Source organism: Onthophagus taurus, chromosome 1 (genome assembly GCF_036711975.1).
Source record: "Onthophagus taurus isolate NC chromosome 1, IU_Otau_3.0, whole genome shotgun sequence".
In the NCBI taxonomy this organism is placed as follows: Eukaryota; Metazoa; Arthropoda; class Insecta; order Coleoptera; family Scarabaeidae; genus Onthophagus; species Onthophagus taurus.
The window spans coordinates 4,692,140-4,708,582 of NC_091966.1; the positions used below are offsets into that span (position 1 = coordinate 4,692,140).

Genomic DNA, 16,443 nt, shown 5'->3' on the forward strand with positions numbered 1-16,443 from the left:
TGTTTTATTTATTAAATTCACAAATAAACACATACATGTTATTTTTAAACATTTACATTTTAAATTCATTATTGGATGAGACGTCAATATGCAGCAAAGTATAAGTTACCAACAAAATAGGTAAGTCTCTTTTTAACTACTATTAGAGAGGTTGCTATTGAGATAGTTAATTTTTGAATATTCTATACAAAAAATAATTTCATATTTTGACGTTTCTGTACCAAGATTAAAGTCTGAAAACGCACGGCTACACCCGAAACTTTCTAGGTCTAGTGGTAGTTCTAGTTTTATTGTTTGTTGTTATGCAGTGTTAGACCAAAAACTGGAACGATTCGGGTTTAGCCGTCTTAAGAGACGTTCGGCTAAACACAAATGTTTCTAGTTCTAGATCTAATATTAGTTCTAGTGACAGTGCAAGTGTAAAACTAACACTATAACTACAACCAGAATCATTCCGTCTTTAGCTGTCTTTACAGACGGGCTAAACCCGAATGTTGTGATGAAAATTAGAACAAACACTCGAAGAAGAAGAAAAACAAATTTTATTCTGTACCCACTACATAAAAAAATAAGAATAACAATAAAAATATCTATATGTGTATAAAACAAAAATAAAAAAGTTAAGGGGTGAGAATAGGGCTACCGACCAAGGTCTTTCTGCCCGTGATTTTTGTAGTCGGCGGCTTGCTTCAGTCTTCTCTGACGGCCAGGAGTTTTTGGAAGAGAAGAGGTGGGTTGTTGCGAGGGTGGAGTAATGGAGTCGATATAAGCGTGTGTTGCAAGGCGTTGGTAGGAAAATTTAGAATGGATTTATCGGACAAAGATTGAAGACGGGTATGGATAGGGGGTATATCGGTAAGTTGGTATAGCAGATTATTGCTAGGGTTAAAGAGGGGATTACGGGGGTTCCTAATTCGGGTGATGGATCTCAGTGCAGATCTTTCCGCTACTTCCAGGTGGTACTTCGTTCTTCTTGGTGCGTTGCTTAGCAGTATTGATCCATATTCTATGATGGGCCTGCATATGGTCTTGTAGATGTGCGAGGCACATGAGGTAGAGATTCCGCGACCGCTGAACGAGAGAGATTTAAAGTGTTTGGCGCGTGTCTTTACTTTCATCTTCACCTTGATTGCATGAGTGGAAAACTTAAGCGTTCTGTCAAGTATTATGCCCAGATACTTACAGGTTGATGAGACGGAGATTGCCGTTGATTGGATTGTAATTGTGGGAGAGGGAGCGCGGGGTGAGAGGAATGGGACAAAAAATTGTGTTTTTATGGGATTGAGTAGGATGCGCCATTTTCGGTACCAATTTTCCGTTTCGTTTATGAGCGTCTGCAGCTTACGGACCGAGGAAGTGATATCCCTACTGTGCGAGACCAATGCTGTGTCGTCGGCATAAAGTAGTGCGTATGCAGTGAGGTTAAAGGCGTCTGGGTTGTCGTTGTAAAGATCGTGGCAGAAAAGATTGTATAGAGAGGGAGAGATAGGCGAACCCTGAGGAAGGCCTTGCTGAGCGGAGAAGCTGTGGGAGAAATGATTTTTCAACTTCACGATGGAGGAGCGATTCGACAGGAATTGGTTTATCAGGGTTAGAAGATAGTATGGCGTTTTTAGCTTATCCAGTTTAAATAGCAATCCTTTGTGCCACACGGAGTCAAAGGCCTTTCGGACGTCCAGAAAAACTGCTGCAGATTTCAGTTTTATAAAACGTGCCGCCTGGAAGTTGGAAACCAGAATAGTTAGTGGCTGGGATGTTGATTTGCCGGATTGGAAGCCAAATTGGTAAGGCGGAATTTTCTTTGATACCGCAGCCAGGAGCTTGTTCTTCAAGTGCGTCTCGAAGAGTTTTCCAATTACGGGGAGCAGTGAGATGGGGCGATAGTTGGCTGGATCAGATAGAGAAGAATCCTTCTTGGGAATACAAGTTATAATAGACGTCTTCCAATCGCGCGGGAAATGCTGAGTCGTAAGGCAAAAGTTAATTATTTTTCTGATAAAGCCATGGATGTTAAGATCTAGACTTCTAAGCAGTTTCCTTGTGATGTTATCATAACCGGGAGCGGTATCTTTTCCCTGTCCAAGAAGAGTAAAATATTCGTCTTCCAACATGAGAGCATCTTCGGGTGTCTCGAACGGTGTCAAAAATGCGGATTCGTACCAATTATCTATAATGTTTTTATTGTGGGGACAAAACGAAACATCCTCGGTAAAGGTGAATACACCTTCTAGGTAGTCAGCGTGTATGTTGACAATCTCTTCAGGGTTGGAGTGCACACCGCCATCGGTAGGATCAATGAGCTCCTCCGTTCCAGGTGTCTTTTGGTATCTTGATAGTTTTCGAATTTCGTGCCAATAGTTTCTTCCTTTACACAGTTTTATTTTGTCACAGGCTTCCATGTACTTTTCCGTTCTGTATTGCTGAATTAGTTTCTGTATCTTTTTGTTGAACTCATTAAACTTCTTTTTCAACTCAGGCACTTCATATACCCTGAAGTCTCGATATAGGCGTCTTTTCTCCTTGATGAGTCTGATAATAAATGGAGGTAGCGGAAAACTGTAGTGTTTGGTGGTTCTGGATGGGCTCGCTTTGTCTATCGACTCCTTAAGACATTTGTTAAACCTTGAGATCGTGTCAACTGTGATTGTCTGATGTGCTTCTATGAAGTCTTTCATTATTGAGTTAACTGTCTCCATGTCGCAAAGCTTATAGTTTTTAATTAAAGTCGGAACAGGTTTAGGTACGTTGGTTGTGACGTTGACATAAACTAAAATGCCCAAGTGATCGGAGCATAAATCCGGAACAACTTCTACCTGTGTAATTAAACTGCGGATGTTTCTTGTGCAGAATAGTAGATCAGGAGTAGAGTTCGGATTGTTTTCCATAACGTACGTGGGAGGAGTCGTGATTTGTACGAAATTGGACATATTCAGGAAATGTCTTATGTGTTTCCTTTTGGTTGGATTCGGATTGAAGTCACCAATTATGAGACATTTGTCGTGCAGTGAGGCCATGTTAAATATGGATTCTTCAATTTTACTAAACGGGTGGATATAAATTAAGAAAACATGTATTAAGTCTGTCCCGATAGTGATACAAAAATGAAGTGCATTATTTAATGGAGAGTTGATTGCGGGGGGGTTGGATTTTCTCAATTGTATCGCGGGGTGGCCCATAGCCACCGCTCCTCCTCTGACTCCTCTATTTATAATATTGCCGTGATTTTGGATTGACGTCCAGTTTCTAAATGTGATGGAAGACTTCGATTTTGTTTCCACAAACATTGCGCAACGGATATGATTGTCAATGATGTAGTTTCCGATCAGGTGTGATTTCGGGTGGTAGCTGTTAATGTTTGCGTACAATAATTTTATGCTGGTCATTGTTGATCTTGCGGAATCGAGGATTGGTAGCCGTGGATAGGTTCTGTAGGAGATGGCTTAGAGGTGTCCTGAAGATCAATCATGATAACGTACATGTAACTTCCAGAAAATGCGACAATCGTATCGATTTGGTAGTTTTCTACAAATTTCCGTTTGAGGGAATTGATAAGCTCTTGACGATCGCGTGGTTTGGGTGAGTTAATTTTTGAGAGGTAGGTATCAATAATGTGGTCGTGAATGGTGATTGGTTTATGTATGCGTGTTTCTTTTGTTTTTGTAGAAATTTGGTCAGATTTTTTATTAGCCGATTTTATTCTAACGTTAGGGACTCCTCGAATGGGAGCTGTGGGGCGGTTCTTGCATTTTAGTGACCAGGCACTGTGTCCCTCCAGGCCGCAGGATTTACATTTCTCAGGTAGCTGTGAGGTGCATTTAGTGGTACTGTGTGGGCCGAGGCATTTTGAGCACTGCACTGTGGCAGTGCATTTGTCTGAGGTATGAGAAAATTCGTCGCATCTACTACACGGGATCGGCATTGGCGGTGGAGCGCGGCTTTCAAACACAGGAAAGTGGTTGTTTTTGAAGAATACTCCTGCTTGCAGAAGCTTTTGATAGGAGTCGACACACCCGGAAATTATCCTAATTTTATAGGTGGGCTTATCTGTGGCTTTAGAGATAATTCTTTTACAGTATCTGTGTGATATATTAAGCGAGTTCAGATGTTCGCTAATTTCTTGATCTGTAATTTCAAGATCAACGGAAGCAATAACTGCAGAGTATGAGGCCGATGGAATTTTTTTAATAGATGGTGTAAAATTTCTTGATTCAGAAAACTCTGAGATGATGTTTTGATTTTTTAGTAGATTAATTGATGGTTTGTTGTGGTTTGGAATTTTCCGATTTAATAATAAAGCCCTCTTTTGTTTTTATTATAATGTCACGTGGATTAAGTGAGTGTTTCGTCCAAATTTCGGACAACTGAATCCTGCTTAGCGGAAGACTTGTTTTTATGAAGAACACCGAGTTGTAGATTTTTGTCTGTTGTTGGTACGTAAGCGGGCGATCAGAGAACCGGTTAGCGGCTGGAGCACGTGGAGTTCGAAAAATTGTTGGTGTTTGCGGTGGATAATTTTTATTTTTAGGTGGATGCGGAACTTTAAATGCGGAATCACTGCCGCTAGTGTTTTGTTTTTTGTGAGGACGATCCGTGTGTGTGTATTTTTTCGGGCGGCCGCGTTTTTTGTTAGGGAGTCCGAACTCACCGTCCGGGTCCTGGTCGGATTCCGAGGCCGAAGCCCCCGAACCTTGCGTTTCCATAGTTGTGATCACACCCCCACAGATAGGAAAATTGTTCACGTAGGTAGTAAACTAAAATTTAATTAAACCACTGCTATTAAACACGCTAAAGCCGAGAAAAGCAAGAGCATGCGTGACTCGTGCAAATGTCTTGAGAAGACTGACAAACACTCGAATTTTGCAATTTTCGCCGATTAATTTTAAAAATTCGTATAAAATCCATTTCTTGGAATATGAATATGAAAATTTCCCAAATTGTTAATAAGAGTGTCCTCTTTGCAATGAACAAACCCGTTTTAAAAAATAGTTTTTAGTTTTTGAGAAAACAATGTTTAAAGTTTTGATAAAATTTTCGATGTTGCAATTTTCATCGATAATTTTCAAAATTCGCTATAAAATTCATTTCTTGAAGGATCCTTGTGGAAATATCACCAATTATTAATTAAAGTATCCTCTTTTTAATGCAACAAGCCGTTTTGAAAAATTACTTTCAGTTCTGGAGAAATAAATTTTTGAAATGATCGACAATTTTCTCGAATTTTGCAATTTTCGCCGATTAAGTCTTAAAAATTCGTATAAAATCCATTTCTTGGAATGTGAATATGAAAATTTCCCAAAGTGTTAATAAGAGTGTCCTCTTTCCAATGAACTAACACGTTTTGAAAAATAACTTTTAGTTTATGAGAAAACAATATTTGAAGTTTTGATAAAATTTTCGATGTTGCAATTTTCATCGATAATTTTCAAAATTCGCTATAAAATTCATTTCTTGAAGGATCCTTGTGGAAATATCACCAATTATTAATTAAAGTATCCTCTTTTTAATGCAACAAGCCGTTTTGAAAAATTACTTTCAGTTCTGGAGAAATAAATTTTTGAAATGATCGACAATTTTCTCGAATTTTGCAATTTTCGCCGATTAAGTCTTAAAAATTCGTATAAAATCCATTTCTTGGAATGTGAATATGAAAATTTCCCAAAGTGTTAATAAGAGTGTCCTCTTTCCAATGAACTAACACGTTTTGAAAAATAACTTTTAGTTTATGAGAAAACAATATTTGAAGTTTTGATAAAATTTTCGATGTTGCAATTTTCATCGATAATTTTCAAAATTCGCTATAAAATTCATTTCTTGAAGGATCCCTGTGGAAATATCACCAATTATTAATTAAAGTATCCTCTTTTTAATGCAACAAGCCGTTTTGAAAAATCACTTTTAGTTCTTGAGAAATAAATTTTTGAAATGATCGACAATTTTCTCGAATTTTGCAATTTTCGCCGATTAAGTCTTAAAAATTCGTATAAAATCCATTTCATGGAATATGAGTATGAAAATTTCCCAAATTGTTAATAAGAGTGTCCTCTTTGCAATGAACAAACCCCTTTTAAAAAATAGTTTTTAGTTTTTGAGAAAACAATGTTTAAAGTTTTGATAAAATTTTCGATGTTGCAATTTTCATCGATAATTTTCAAAATTCGCTATAAAATTCATTTCTTGAATGATCCTTGTGGAAATATCACCAATTATTAATTAAAGTATCCTCTTTTTAATGCAACAAGCCGTTTTGAAAAATTACTTTCAGTTCTGGAGAAATAAATTTTTGAAATGATCGACAATTTTCTCGAATTTTGCAATTTTCGCCGATTAAGTCTTAAAAATTCGTATAAAATCCATTTCTTGGAATGTGAATATGAAAATTTCTCAAAGTGTTAATAAGAGTGTCCTCTTTCCAATGAACTAACACGTTTTGAAAAATAACTTTTAGTTTATGAGAAAACAATATTTGAAGTTTTGATAAAATTTTCGATGTTGCAATTTTCATCGATAATTTTCAAAATTCGTTATAAAATTAATTTCTTGAAGGATCCTTGTGGAAATATCACCAATTATTAATTAAAGTATCCTCTTTTTAATGCAACAAGCCGTTTTGAAAAATTACTTTTAGTTCTTGAGAAATAAATTTTTGAAATGATCGACAATTTTCTCGAATTTTGCAATTTTCGCCGATTAAGTCTTAAAAATTCGTATAAAATCCATTTCATGGAATATGAGTATGAAAATTTCCCAAATTGTTAATAAGAGTGTCCTCTTTGCAATGAACAAACCCCTTTTAAAAAATAGTTTTTAGTTTTTGAGAAAACAATGTTTAAAGTTTTGATAAAATTTTCGATGTTGCAATTTTCATCGATAATTTTCAAAATTCGCTATAAAATTCATTTCTTGAATGATCCTTGTGGAAATATCACCAATTATTAATTAAAGTATCCTCTTTTTAATGCAACAAGCCGTTTTGAAAAATTACTTTCAGTTCTGGAGAAATAAATTTTTGAAATGATCGACAATTTTCTCGAATTTTGCAATTTTCGCCGATTAAGTCTTAAAAATTCGTATAAAATCCATTTCTTGGAATGTGAATATGAAAATTTCTCAAAGTGTTAATAAGAGTGTCCTCTTTCCAATGAACTAACACGTTTTGAAAAATAACTTTTAGTTTATGAGAAAACAATATTTGAAGTTTTGATAAAATTTTCGATGTTGCAATTTTCATCGATAATTTTCAAAATTCGTTATAAAATTAATTTCTTGAAGGATCCTTGTGGAAATATCACCAATTATTAATTAAAGTATCCTCTTTTTAATGCAACAAGCCGTTTTGAAAAATTACTTTCAGTTCTGGAGAAATAAATTTTTGAAATGATCGAAAATTTTCTCGAATTTTGCAATTTTCGCCGATTAAGTCTTAAAAATTCGTATAAAATCCATTTCTTGGAATGTGAATATGAAAATTTCTCAAAGTGTTAATAAGAGTGTCCTCTTTCCAATGAACTAACACGTTTTGAAAAATAACTTTTAGTTTTTGAGAAAACAATATTTGCAGTTTTGATAAAATTGCAATTTTCATCGATAATTTTCAAAATTCGCTATAAAATTCATTTCTTGAAGGATCCTTGTGAAAATATCGCCAATTATTAATTAAAGTGTCCTTTTTTTTAAGTTGCTTCGTTAGTTAAATTAGCACCAAAAAAATTCACTTTGTATCTTGGATCCAAATAAGTGGACATATCTCAGCTTTCTTATTAATATCATTTTTATTCAAATATCGCAATAATGTGGCAATGTAGGGTATCCGGATATCTGGCCGAAGGGGATGCCGAATATCTGGTATCCGGCTTTTCGCAAAATCACTATCCGTTCCATCACTAGTAACTATGGTTAGTACATTCATATATTGCGAGTTATATGAAATTCCCGGTATATGGCAAACACTTTATGGCTCCAAGTACGCTGTAATTTGCGCACATTGTCATGTGTTATCAATTCTACTCCAATTCCATTGCCTTCATTTCAAGACCGTTTCCTCATTGAACTCTAACAATGTGCTGTTCGACGCTCTCTGTCTTTCACGAAAACAATAGAGTAGGACAAATATTCTTTTTCAAGTCAAATACTTCTCTCCTTTTCAATGTATCTACGAGATTGGTATTAAAAGTGAATTATTTGCAAATTTCTGGCAGATCCAACTATTTTTTCTGCCAGTTTCATCATCACATCAATTGGAGCAGCAACTCATAAAGAGGTTGCGGGCTGAAAGTTGAATGTCATATTTACTTGGTGAGGATGAGGATACAATTTAATTACAAGCTCTCACTGAATACAGGACGATGATGATATGATGGAATTTAATTCCACCTTGTTATTTAATCTTATGCCAAAAGAGAATTCTGTGTATGATTCCACTTCATGAGTTAATAGCTCATCATCGAATTATTTATTTTCTGGATAAATGTAAGTGATGTTGCTTTCTTTTCCCAGTTTCTTACTCTCTTTACAACAACAAGCATCAGTGAACAAAAGTATCAACACTCTGTAAATATTTACATAAGAATGAAACAAGGTAAGTTAAGTATCTAAGTCTATCCATACAAAGGAGATCATGGTTTGTACTTATATAGCCAAACTTAACCAATACATCCCAAATTTCTTATATACGCTAGTAAAAAAAACAGTTGTTGATAAGAAGGGAAACTAGAGAAAGCATGCATGAACATAGTAAATCTTTTGTCTGAAATTACGCTTCTAATTAAATCTATGTATTTAGTAATCGACAATCGAGCTAAATCTAAGACTTAATCTGCGTTTCAATACTTTTCGTTAATTCATTAGGACCAACGGGAGTTACACAAAAAAAAACTTGACAGACCTAGGGGGTAGAAGTACCCGCAATCATGTCACTCATTGAGATAAGCAGTGCATAATATAAATTCGAAAAGAGATAATTTGGCATAAGCCGAAAATAAATGAATACATTTGTGCTGATAATTGCACCAACGTTGTTGGTTTATGGTAGCTACCACTTAATAAGATGTGGTTCAAAGTAGCACAAGATTTTCTCAACACTGCAGCTCTTCCTGAGGCCTATAAGACTAATTTGAAAGCTGCGCTGCATGTTTTATTATTTTCATTTATCAGAACCATCAGAAATTAATTTCCTTGGAGTCTGGACGAAAATATCTAATACATGGATGCAAATTCCATGGATAGTTCACTCAGTTGCTGGACCTAAGCCACATCTTCACTCTTCTCAATGTGCTAACACTTTTTTTAACAGAACTAAACGCTGGCAGAAAAGCCAGAAAAGTAATAATTTTTTTATTGTTAGTAAAAATTTGTATCTGGTATTTACGCAAAATCTGCTCGATTTTGCTTTCCTTGCCAATATTGTAACCATGTTATCTTCTTCACAAAAATTTTAGCCAGGTTGTAGTTTAGTCACAGAATATCTTGGATTCACGGTTATTACAAAAATGTTGGTTGCAACAAGCTTACAGTGTTTCTTTATACATGCTTATAAAATAAATTTCTTGAAGGTTTTTTCGTTTTTTTAAGAACTGCTTTCTATACCTATGCGTCTTAATGCCAGGAAAATTTAAACTAACACCTTAAAGAGCTCTATCTTCGAACTGTACTTTGTTATTATGGCAAGTATAGCAATAAAGGTTGATTACGCGATTGTCAAATATAGTTGGTAATCTTTTATTCCTTAATACATCTTTTTAATACTTGAATAACAATTTTGAAGTTCCCAAACTGAGCATAAGTTATTAATAACTAAATTCAATCTGTTTGATGCGTAATGGAAGACTTTGCCTTGGAGTATTTCAAAAATTACTGAATCAATAAATGATCTTATTCTATCATCAAGTACCAGTTTTTGCGAGAAGCAACCTAAGCTGAAGTTGTCGCATGTTAACGAAATGAAGCTTCCAGTACTAGTTTTGCAACGGAGAAAATTTGTAACTTATTTGCCATGTGCAAATTAAACTTCTGACTTTTTTTAAACGTTTGCTCTAAAATAAAAATAAGTGCAATATAGTTACATACTTAACTTCTAGATGGTAGATTACTTCTTTTATGGTCTCATTGGAGACATAAAAGCTTTGTTTTGAAAATGTGGCAGGATTGCTATGTTGGAAGCACTGGCAGAACCCCATAGCTGAATCGCAGTTGGACAACCAGTGTGGACCGTACCTACACTGATTTCAGCATGCTTTGTAGTCCAATGTTCCAGTACATTTTCTGTGGCTTTATAACTAGTTGCTTGCGTTTGGAGAAACTATTTTTTCCATGCGAGGTGTCCATCGCGATGCATATCTAGATATTTGGCATCTTCTTATGGTCGTTGACATGAGAATAAATTTCTCTACGCGTAAAGGTGATATGTTTGGATTTAAGTTCATCGACTCTGATCAACTCTTGAATTATCGGATTTCTAGGGGCAGATATTGCGTCAATGTGGGATGTTAAAACTGTGGTATCATCAGCATATATTGCAACAGTGGTACTTTTCGTTGTTGGCAGATCTAACATATGCAATAGAAACATACTGGGTAAAAGTTTAAGATTGAATAATTTTAGATAATTTTAAAGTAGTAAACAATAACATAATTTTTATTATAAAATAATATTTATTTGTTTCTATTCCTAATGATTATATATTTAAACTAAATATATTCCTTATCATAAAAATGCATCACCACATCCCGTACCCGTTCTTTATAACCATCATTTTTCGGTTCAAAACTCATTTTCTCCACTACATTCATTGCTTCGGAAAGATCATTGTATTCGGGGATTTCTTCAGCTTCCGTCGTCATCATCCTAATTAGAAATAGCGCAACGTTTAACCCATTGACGCAATACTTTTTCCAATGCGCATCGAATACCGATTTTGGATACAATTCGTTGGGATCGCTTCCAAGTTGTTTTATAGTTGCAGTTAATTCATCGTAATAAATGTTTCGGTAATATTCGATGTTGTCTAATTCCGATTTTGAACTTGATGTATAAAAAAAGTGACTAAAATCGGTCACCGGAGATCCATAACGAATTATTTGGTAATCGATGAAACGAATTTCGGTAGGTTTTAAATTGTTTTTGGGATCCTAGAAACAAAAAAACTTATCTACCGAATATGACATCATTTTTAATGATATAATAGTTTGTTTTTATTAGAATATCTCAAGGCTAAACTAATAATCTTAAACAAATACTTACACCGTATTTATACATCATATTGTTACACCAACAATCTCCATGACCGATAACTCCGTATTCATCCATATTTCTACTCGCAAATTTTGTAGTAAAATCTGGCATTGTTTTGATATAATCCTTAAATTTATTTACATATTTTTCATCTTTTATTGAGTCAAAAAAGTTAACCGTATTTTCGGCAAGTTTATTAAAAACTTCGAGATGCAAATCGTTTCGTGAAAAATCCTCGAAAATATCAACAATTTTCGATCGGAATCCATCAAACATTTCCCTCCTTTGATCTTTAAAAGCGAAACTTACTCCGTGTAATTTACCGTACGCTTTTAAAGTGAATTCGATGTGATTTGCGTCCATCGGTACCATCCGGTTCCAAAGTTTGTAACCTTGGTCTTTCAAATTCTCCAAAACGAGCGCTTCTTTGTTACTTTCTAATGTCGTCGCGTAACATTTCGGAGCAAAATCGAATAAATTTAAACCTTTTTCCTTTTGAAAGGCGCAATAAGCCGGATAAATCTCTTCGTAAAATAATACTTCGTTTTTGTACACGTTTTCGATGTGGGTTTGTTCCCGAAATATTTGATTTTCTGGTGATATTTTTGTTATTACACTTAGAACTTCTTGGTTTTGGTCGGTTTTAATTTTTGCGTCGTAGATTACACTTAAATAACCGTCGCCTTTTTTCATTGAATAAGTTATTTCGTATTGCGGATTTGATATGTTTTCATTTTTTGATACTGTGTTTAATAGAGGAATTATGTTTTCGTTATTTGTGTTAGTCATTATTGGATAATGTTGTCTTTATAATAGAGCGACAAAGAACTAAGGCTTGAATAGTTATTGGAGTATATATAGCAGTCTAAATTAGGTGGGGATATATGAATAATACAAAGAGATAGAGATGAAGAAACTAGAAAATTAATATAAGGTTCGATCCCTGGAGAAAAAAACGAAAATTCAAAAAAGAAGTTATTACTTGGTATAAAGCTAAAAGACTCTATTTTAGGACTAGATTAAAAAAAGGTAGAGTTTAATGAGAAAAATCCCTGGAAAAGAATTCTTGAAGAAAAACTTGCAAGTCTAGGTTATGTTGGAAAGTGTCCAAAAAATAAGAAATTTCAAAAAATCGCCTTGAAGTTATTACTAGGTGTAAAGAGATGATTTATATCGCAAATTAAAGCTAAAGGACTCTATTTTATGACTAGATTAAAAAATATAGGGTTTAATAAGAAAAATCCCTGGAAAAAAATTCTTGAAGAAAAAGTTGCAAGTCTAGGTTATGTTGGAAAGTGTCCGAAAAACAAGAAATTTTAAAAAATCGCCTTGAAATTATTACTGGGTGTAAAGAGATGGTTTATGTCGCAAATTAAAGCTAAAGGACTGTATTTTATGACTAGATTAAGAAAAAGTAGGGTTTAATAAGAAAAATCACTGGAAAAAAATTCTTGAAGATAAAGTTGCAAGTCTTGGTTATGTTGGAAAATGTCCGAAAAACAAGACATTTCAAAAAATTGCCTTGAAGTTATTACTAGGTGTAAAAAGATGATTTATATCGCAAATTAAAGTTAAAGGACTCTATTTTAGGACTAGATTAAAAAAAGGTAGAGTTTAATAAGAAAAATCCCTGGAAAAGAATTCTTGAAGAAAAACTTGCAAGCCTAGGTTATGTTGGAAAGTGTCCAAAAAACAAGAAATTTCAAAAAATCGCCTTGAAGTTATTACTAGGTGTAAAGAGATGATTTATATCGCAAATTAAAGCTAAAGGACTCTATTTTATGACTAGATTAAAAAATATAGGGTTTAATAAGAAAAATCCCTGGAAAAAAATTCTTGAAGAAAAAGTTGCAAGTCTAGGTTATGTTGGAAAGTGTCCGAAAAACAAGAAATTTCAAAAAATCGCCTTGAAGTTATTACTAGTTGTAAAGAGATGATTTATATCTTAAATTATAGCTAAAGGACTCTATTCTATGACTAGATTAAAAAAAGGTAGAGTTTAATAAGAAAAATCACTGGAAAAACATTCTTGAAAAAAAAGTTGCAAGTCTAGGTTATGTTGGAAATTGTACGAAAAACAAGAAATTTTAAAAAATCGCCTTGAAGTTATTACTGGGTGTAAAGAGATGGTTTATGTCGCAAATTAAAGCTAAAGGACTCTATTTTATGACTAGATTAAGAAAAAGTAGGGTTTAATAAGAAAAATCACTGCAAAAAAATTCTTGAAGATAAAGTTGCAAATCTAGGTTATGTTGAAAAGTGTCCGAAAAACAAGAAATTTCAAAAAATCGCCTTGAAGTTATTACTAGGTGCACAGAGATGGTTTATGTCGCAAATTAAAGCTAAAGGACTCTATTTTATGACTAGATTAAGAAAAAGTAGGGTTTAATAAGAAAAATTCCTGGAAAAAAATTCTTGAAGAAAAACTTGCAAGTCTAGGTTATGTTGGAAATTGTCCGAAAAGCAAGAAATTTTAAAAAATCACCTTGAAGTTATTACTAGGTGTAAAGAGATGGTTTATGTCGCAAATTATAGCTAAAAGACTCTATTTTATGACTAGATTAAAAAAATGTGGGGTTTAATAAGAAATATCCCTGGAAAAAAATTGTTGAAGAAAATGTTGCTAATTTAGACTATGTTGGACCGCGTCCGAAAAACAAGAAATTTCCAAAAATCACCTTAAAGTTATTACTAGGTGTAAAGAGTTGTTTTATGTCGCAAATTAAAGCTAAAGGACTCTATTTGATGACTAAATTAAAAAAGTATAGAGTTTAATAAGAAAAATCTCTAGAAAAAAATTCTTGATGAAAAAGTTGCAAGTCTAGGTTATGTTGGAAATTGTTCGAAAAGCAAGAAATTTTAAAAAATCGCTTTGAAGTTATTACAAGGTGTAAAAAGATGGCTTATGTCGCAAATTATAGCTAAAAGACTCTATTTTATGACTAGATTAAAAAAATGTAGGGTTTAATAAGAAAAATTTCTGGAAAAAAATTCTTGAAGAAAAAGTTGCAAGTCTAGGTTATGTTGGAAATTGTCCGAAAAGCAAGAAATTTTAAAAAACCGCCTTGAAGTTATTATTAGGTGTAAAGAGATGGTTTATGTCGCAAATTATAGCTAAAAGACTCTATTTTATGACTAGATTAAAAAAATATAGAGTTTAATAAGAAAAATCTCTGGAAAAAAATTCTTGAAGAAAAAGTTGCAAGTCTAGGTTATGTTGGAAATTGTCCGAAAAGCAAGAAATTTTTAAAAATAGCCTTGAAGTTATTACTAGGTGTAAAGAGATGGTTTATGTCGCAAATTATAGCTAAAAGACTCTATTTTATGACTTGATTAAAAAAATGTAGGGTTTAATAAGAAAAATCCCTGGAAAAAAATTCTTGAAGAAAAAGTTGCAAGTCTAGGTTATGTTGGAAATTGTCCGAAAAGCAAGAAATTTTAAAAAATCGCCTTGAAGTTATTACTAGGTGTAAAGAGATGGTTTATGTCGCAAATTATAGCTAAAAGACTCTATTTTATGACTAGATTAAAAAAATGTGGGGTTTAATAAGAAATATCCCTGGAAAAAAATTGTTGAAGAAAATGTTGCTAATTTAGACTATGTTGGACCGCGTCCGAAAAACAAGAAATTTCCAAAAATCACCTTAAAGTTATTACTAGGTGTAAAGAGTTGTTTTATGTCGCAAATTAAAGCTAAAGGACTCTATTTGATGACTAAATTAAAAAAATATAGAGTTTAATAAGAAAAATCTCTAGAAAAAATTCTTGAAGAAAAAGTTGCAAGTCTAGGTTATGTTGGAAATTGTTCGAAAAGCAAGAAATTTTAAAAAATCGCTTTGAAGTTATTACTAGGTGTAAAGAGATGGTTTATGTCGCAAATTATAGCTAAAAGACTCTATTTTATGACTAGATTAAAAAAATGTAGGGTTTAATAAGAAAAATCCCTGGAAAAAAAATTCTGGAAGAAAATGTTGTTAATCTAGACTATGTTGGAACGCGTCCGAAAAACAAGAAATTTAAAGAAATCACCTTGAAGTTATTACTAAGTGTACAGAGATGGTTTATATCGCAAATTAAAGCTTATGGACTCTATTTTATCACTAGATTAAAAAAATATAGAGTTTAATAAGAAAAATCTCTGGAAAAAAATTCTTGAAAAAAAAGTTGCAAGTCTAGGTTATGTTGGAAATTGTCCGAAAAGCAAGAAATTTTAAAAAATCGCCTTGAAGTTATTACTAGGTGTAAAGATATGGTTTATGTCGCAAATTATAGCTAAAAGACTCTATATTATGACTAGATTACAAAAATGTAGGGTTTAATAAGAAAAATTCCTGGAAAAAAATTCTTGAAGAAAATGTTGGAAGTCTAGGTTATGTTGGAAATTGTCCGAAAAGCATGAAATTTTAAGAAATCGCCTTGAAGTTATTATTAGGTGTAAAGAGATGGTTTATGTCGCAAATTATAGCTAAAAGACTCTATTTTATGACTAGATTAAGAAAAAGTAGGATTTAATAAGAAAAATCCCTGAAAAAATATTCTTGAAGAACATGTTGCTGATCTAGACTGTTGGAAAGTATCCATAAAACAAGAAATTTCAAAAAATCGCCTTGAAGTTATTACTAGGTGTAAAGAGATGATTTATATCGCAAATTAAAGTTAAAGGACTCTATTTTAGGACTAGATTAAAAAAATATAGAGTTTAATAAGAAAAATCTCTGGAAAAAATTCTTGAAGAAAAAGTTGCAAGTCTAGGTTATGTTGGAAATTGTCCGAAAAACAAGAAATTTTAAAAAATCGCCTTGAAGGTATTACTAGGTGTAAAAAGATGGTTTATGTCGCAAATTATAGCTAAAAGACTCTATTTTATGACTAGATTAAAAAAATATAGAGTTTAATAAGAAAAATCTCTGGAAAAAAATTCTTGAAGAAAAAGTTACAAGTCTAGGTTCTGTTGGAAATTGTCCGAAAAACAAGAAATTTAAAAAAATCGCCTTGAAGATATTACTAGGTGTATAGAGATGGTTTAAATCGCAAATTATAGCTAAAAGACTCTATTTTATGACTAGATTAAGAAAAAGTAGAGTTTAATAAGAAAAATCACTGGAGAAAAATTCTTGAAGAAAATGTTGCTAATCTAGACTGTTGGAAACTGTCCATAAAACAAGAAATTTAAAAAAATTCGCCTTGAAGTTATTACTAGGTGTAAAGAGATGGTTT

At 33.1% G+C, this 16,443-nt stretch overlaps 1 protein-coding gene across 1 annotated transcript; it reads right to left on the reverse strand.

Annotated features, from left to right (window-relative positions):
- Window positions 1-10,626: 10,626 nt before the first annotated feature.
- On the reverse strand, window positions 10,627-12,063 carry LOC111415673 (uncharacterized). Its single transcript, XM_023047431.2, has 2 exons — window positions 11,236-12,063; window positions 10,627-11,123 (listed from the first exon to the last, which is right to left on the reverse strand). The coding sequence occupies exons 1-2, from the start codon at window positions 12,013-12,015 to the stop codon at window positions 10,683-10,685; spliced, it is 1,221 nt and encodes a 406-aa protein (XP_022903199.2). The 5' UTR covers window positions 12,016-12,063; the 3' UTR covers window positions 10,627-10,682.
- Between the last annotated feature and the right edge of the window lie 4,380 nt (window positions 12,064-16,443).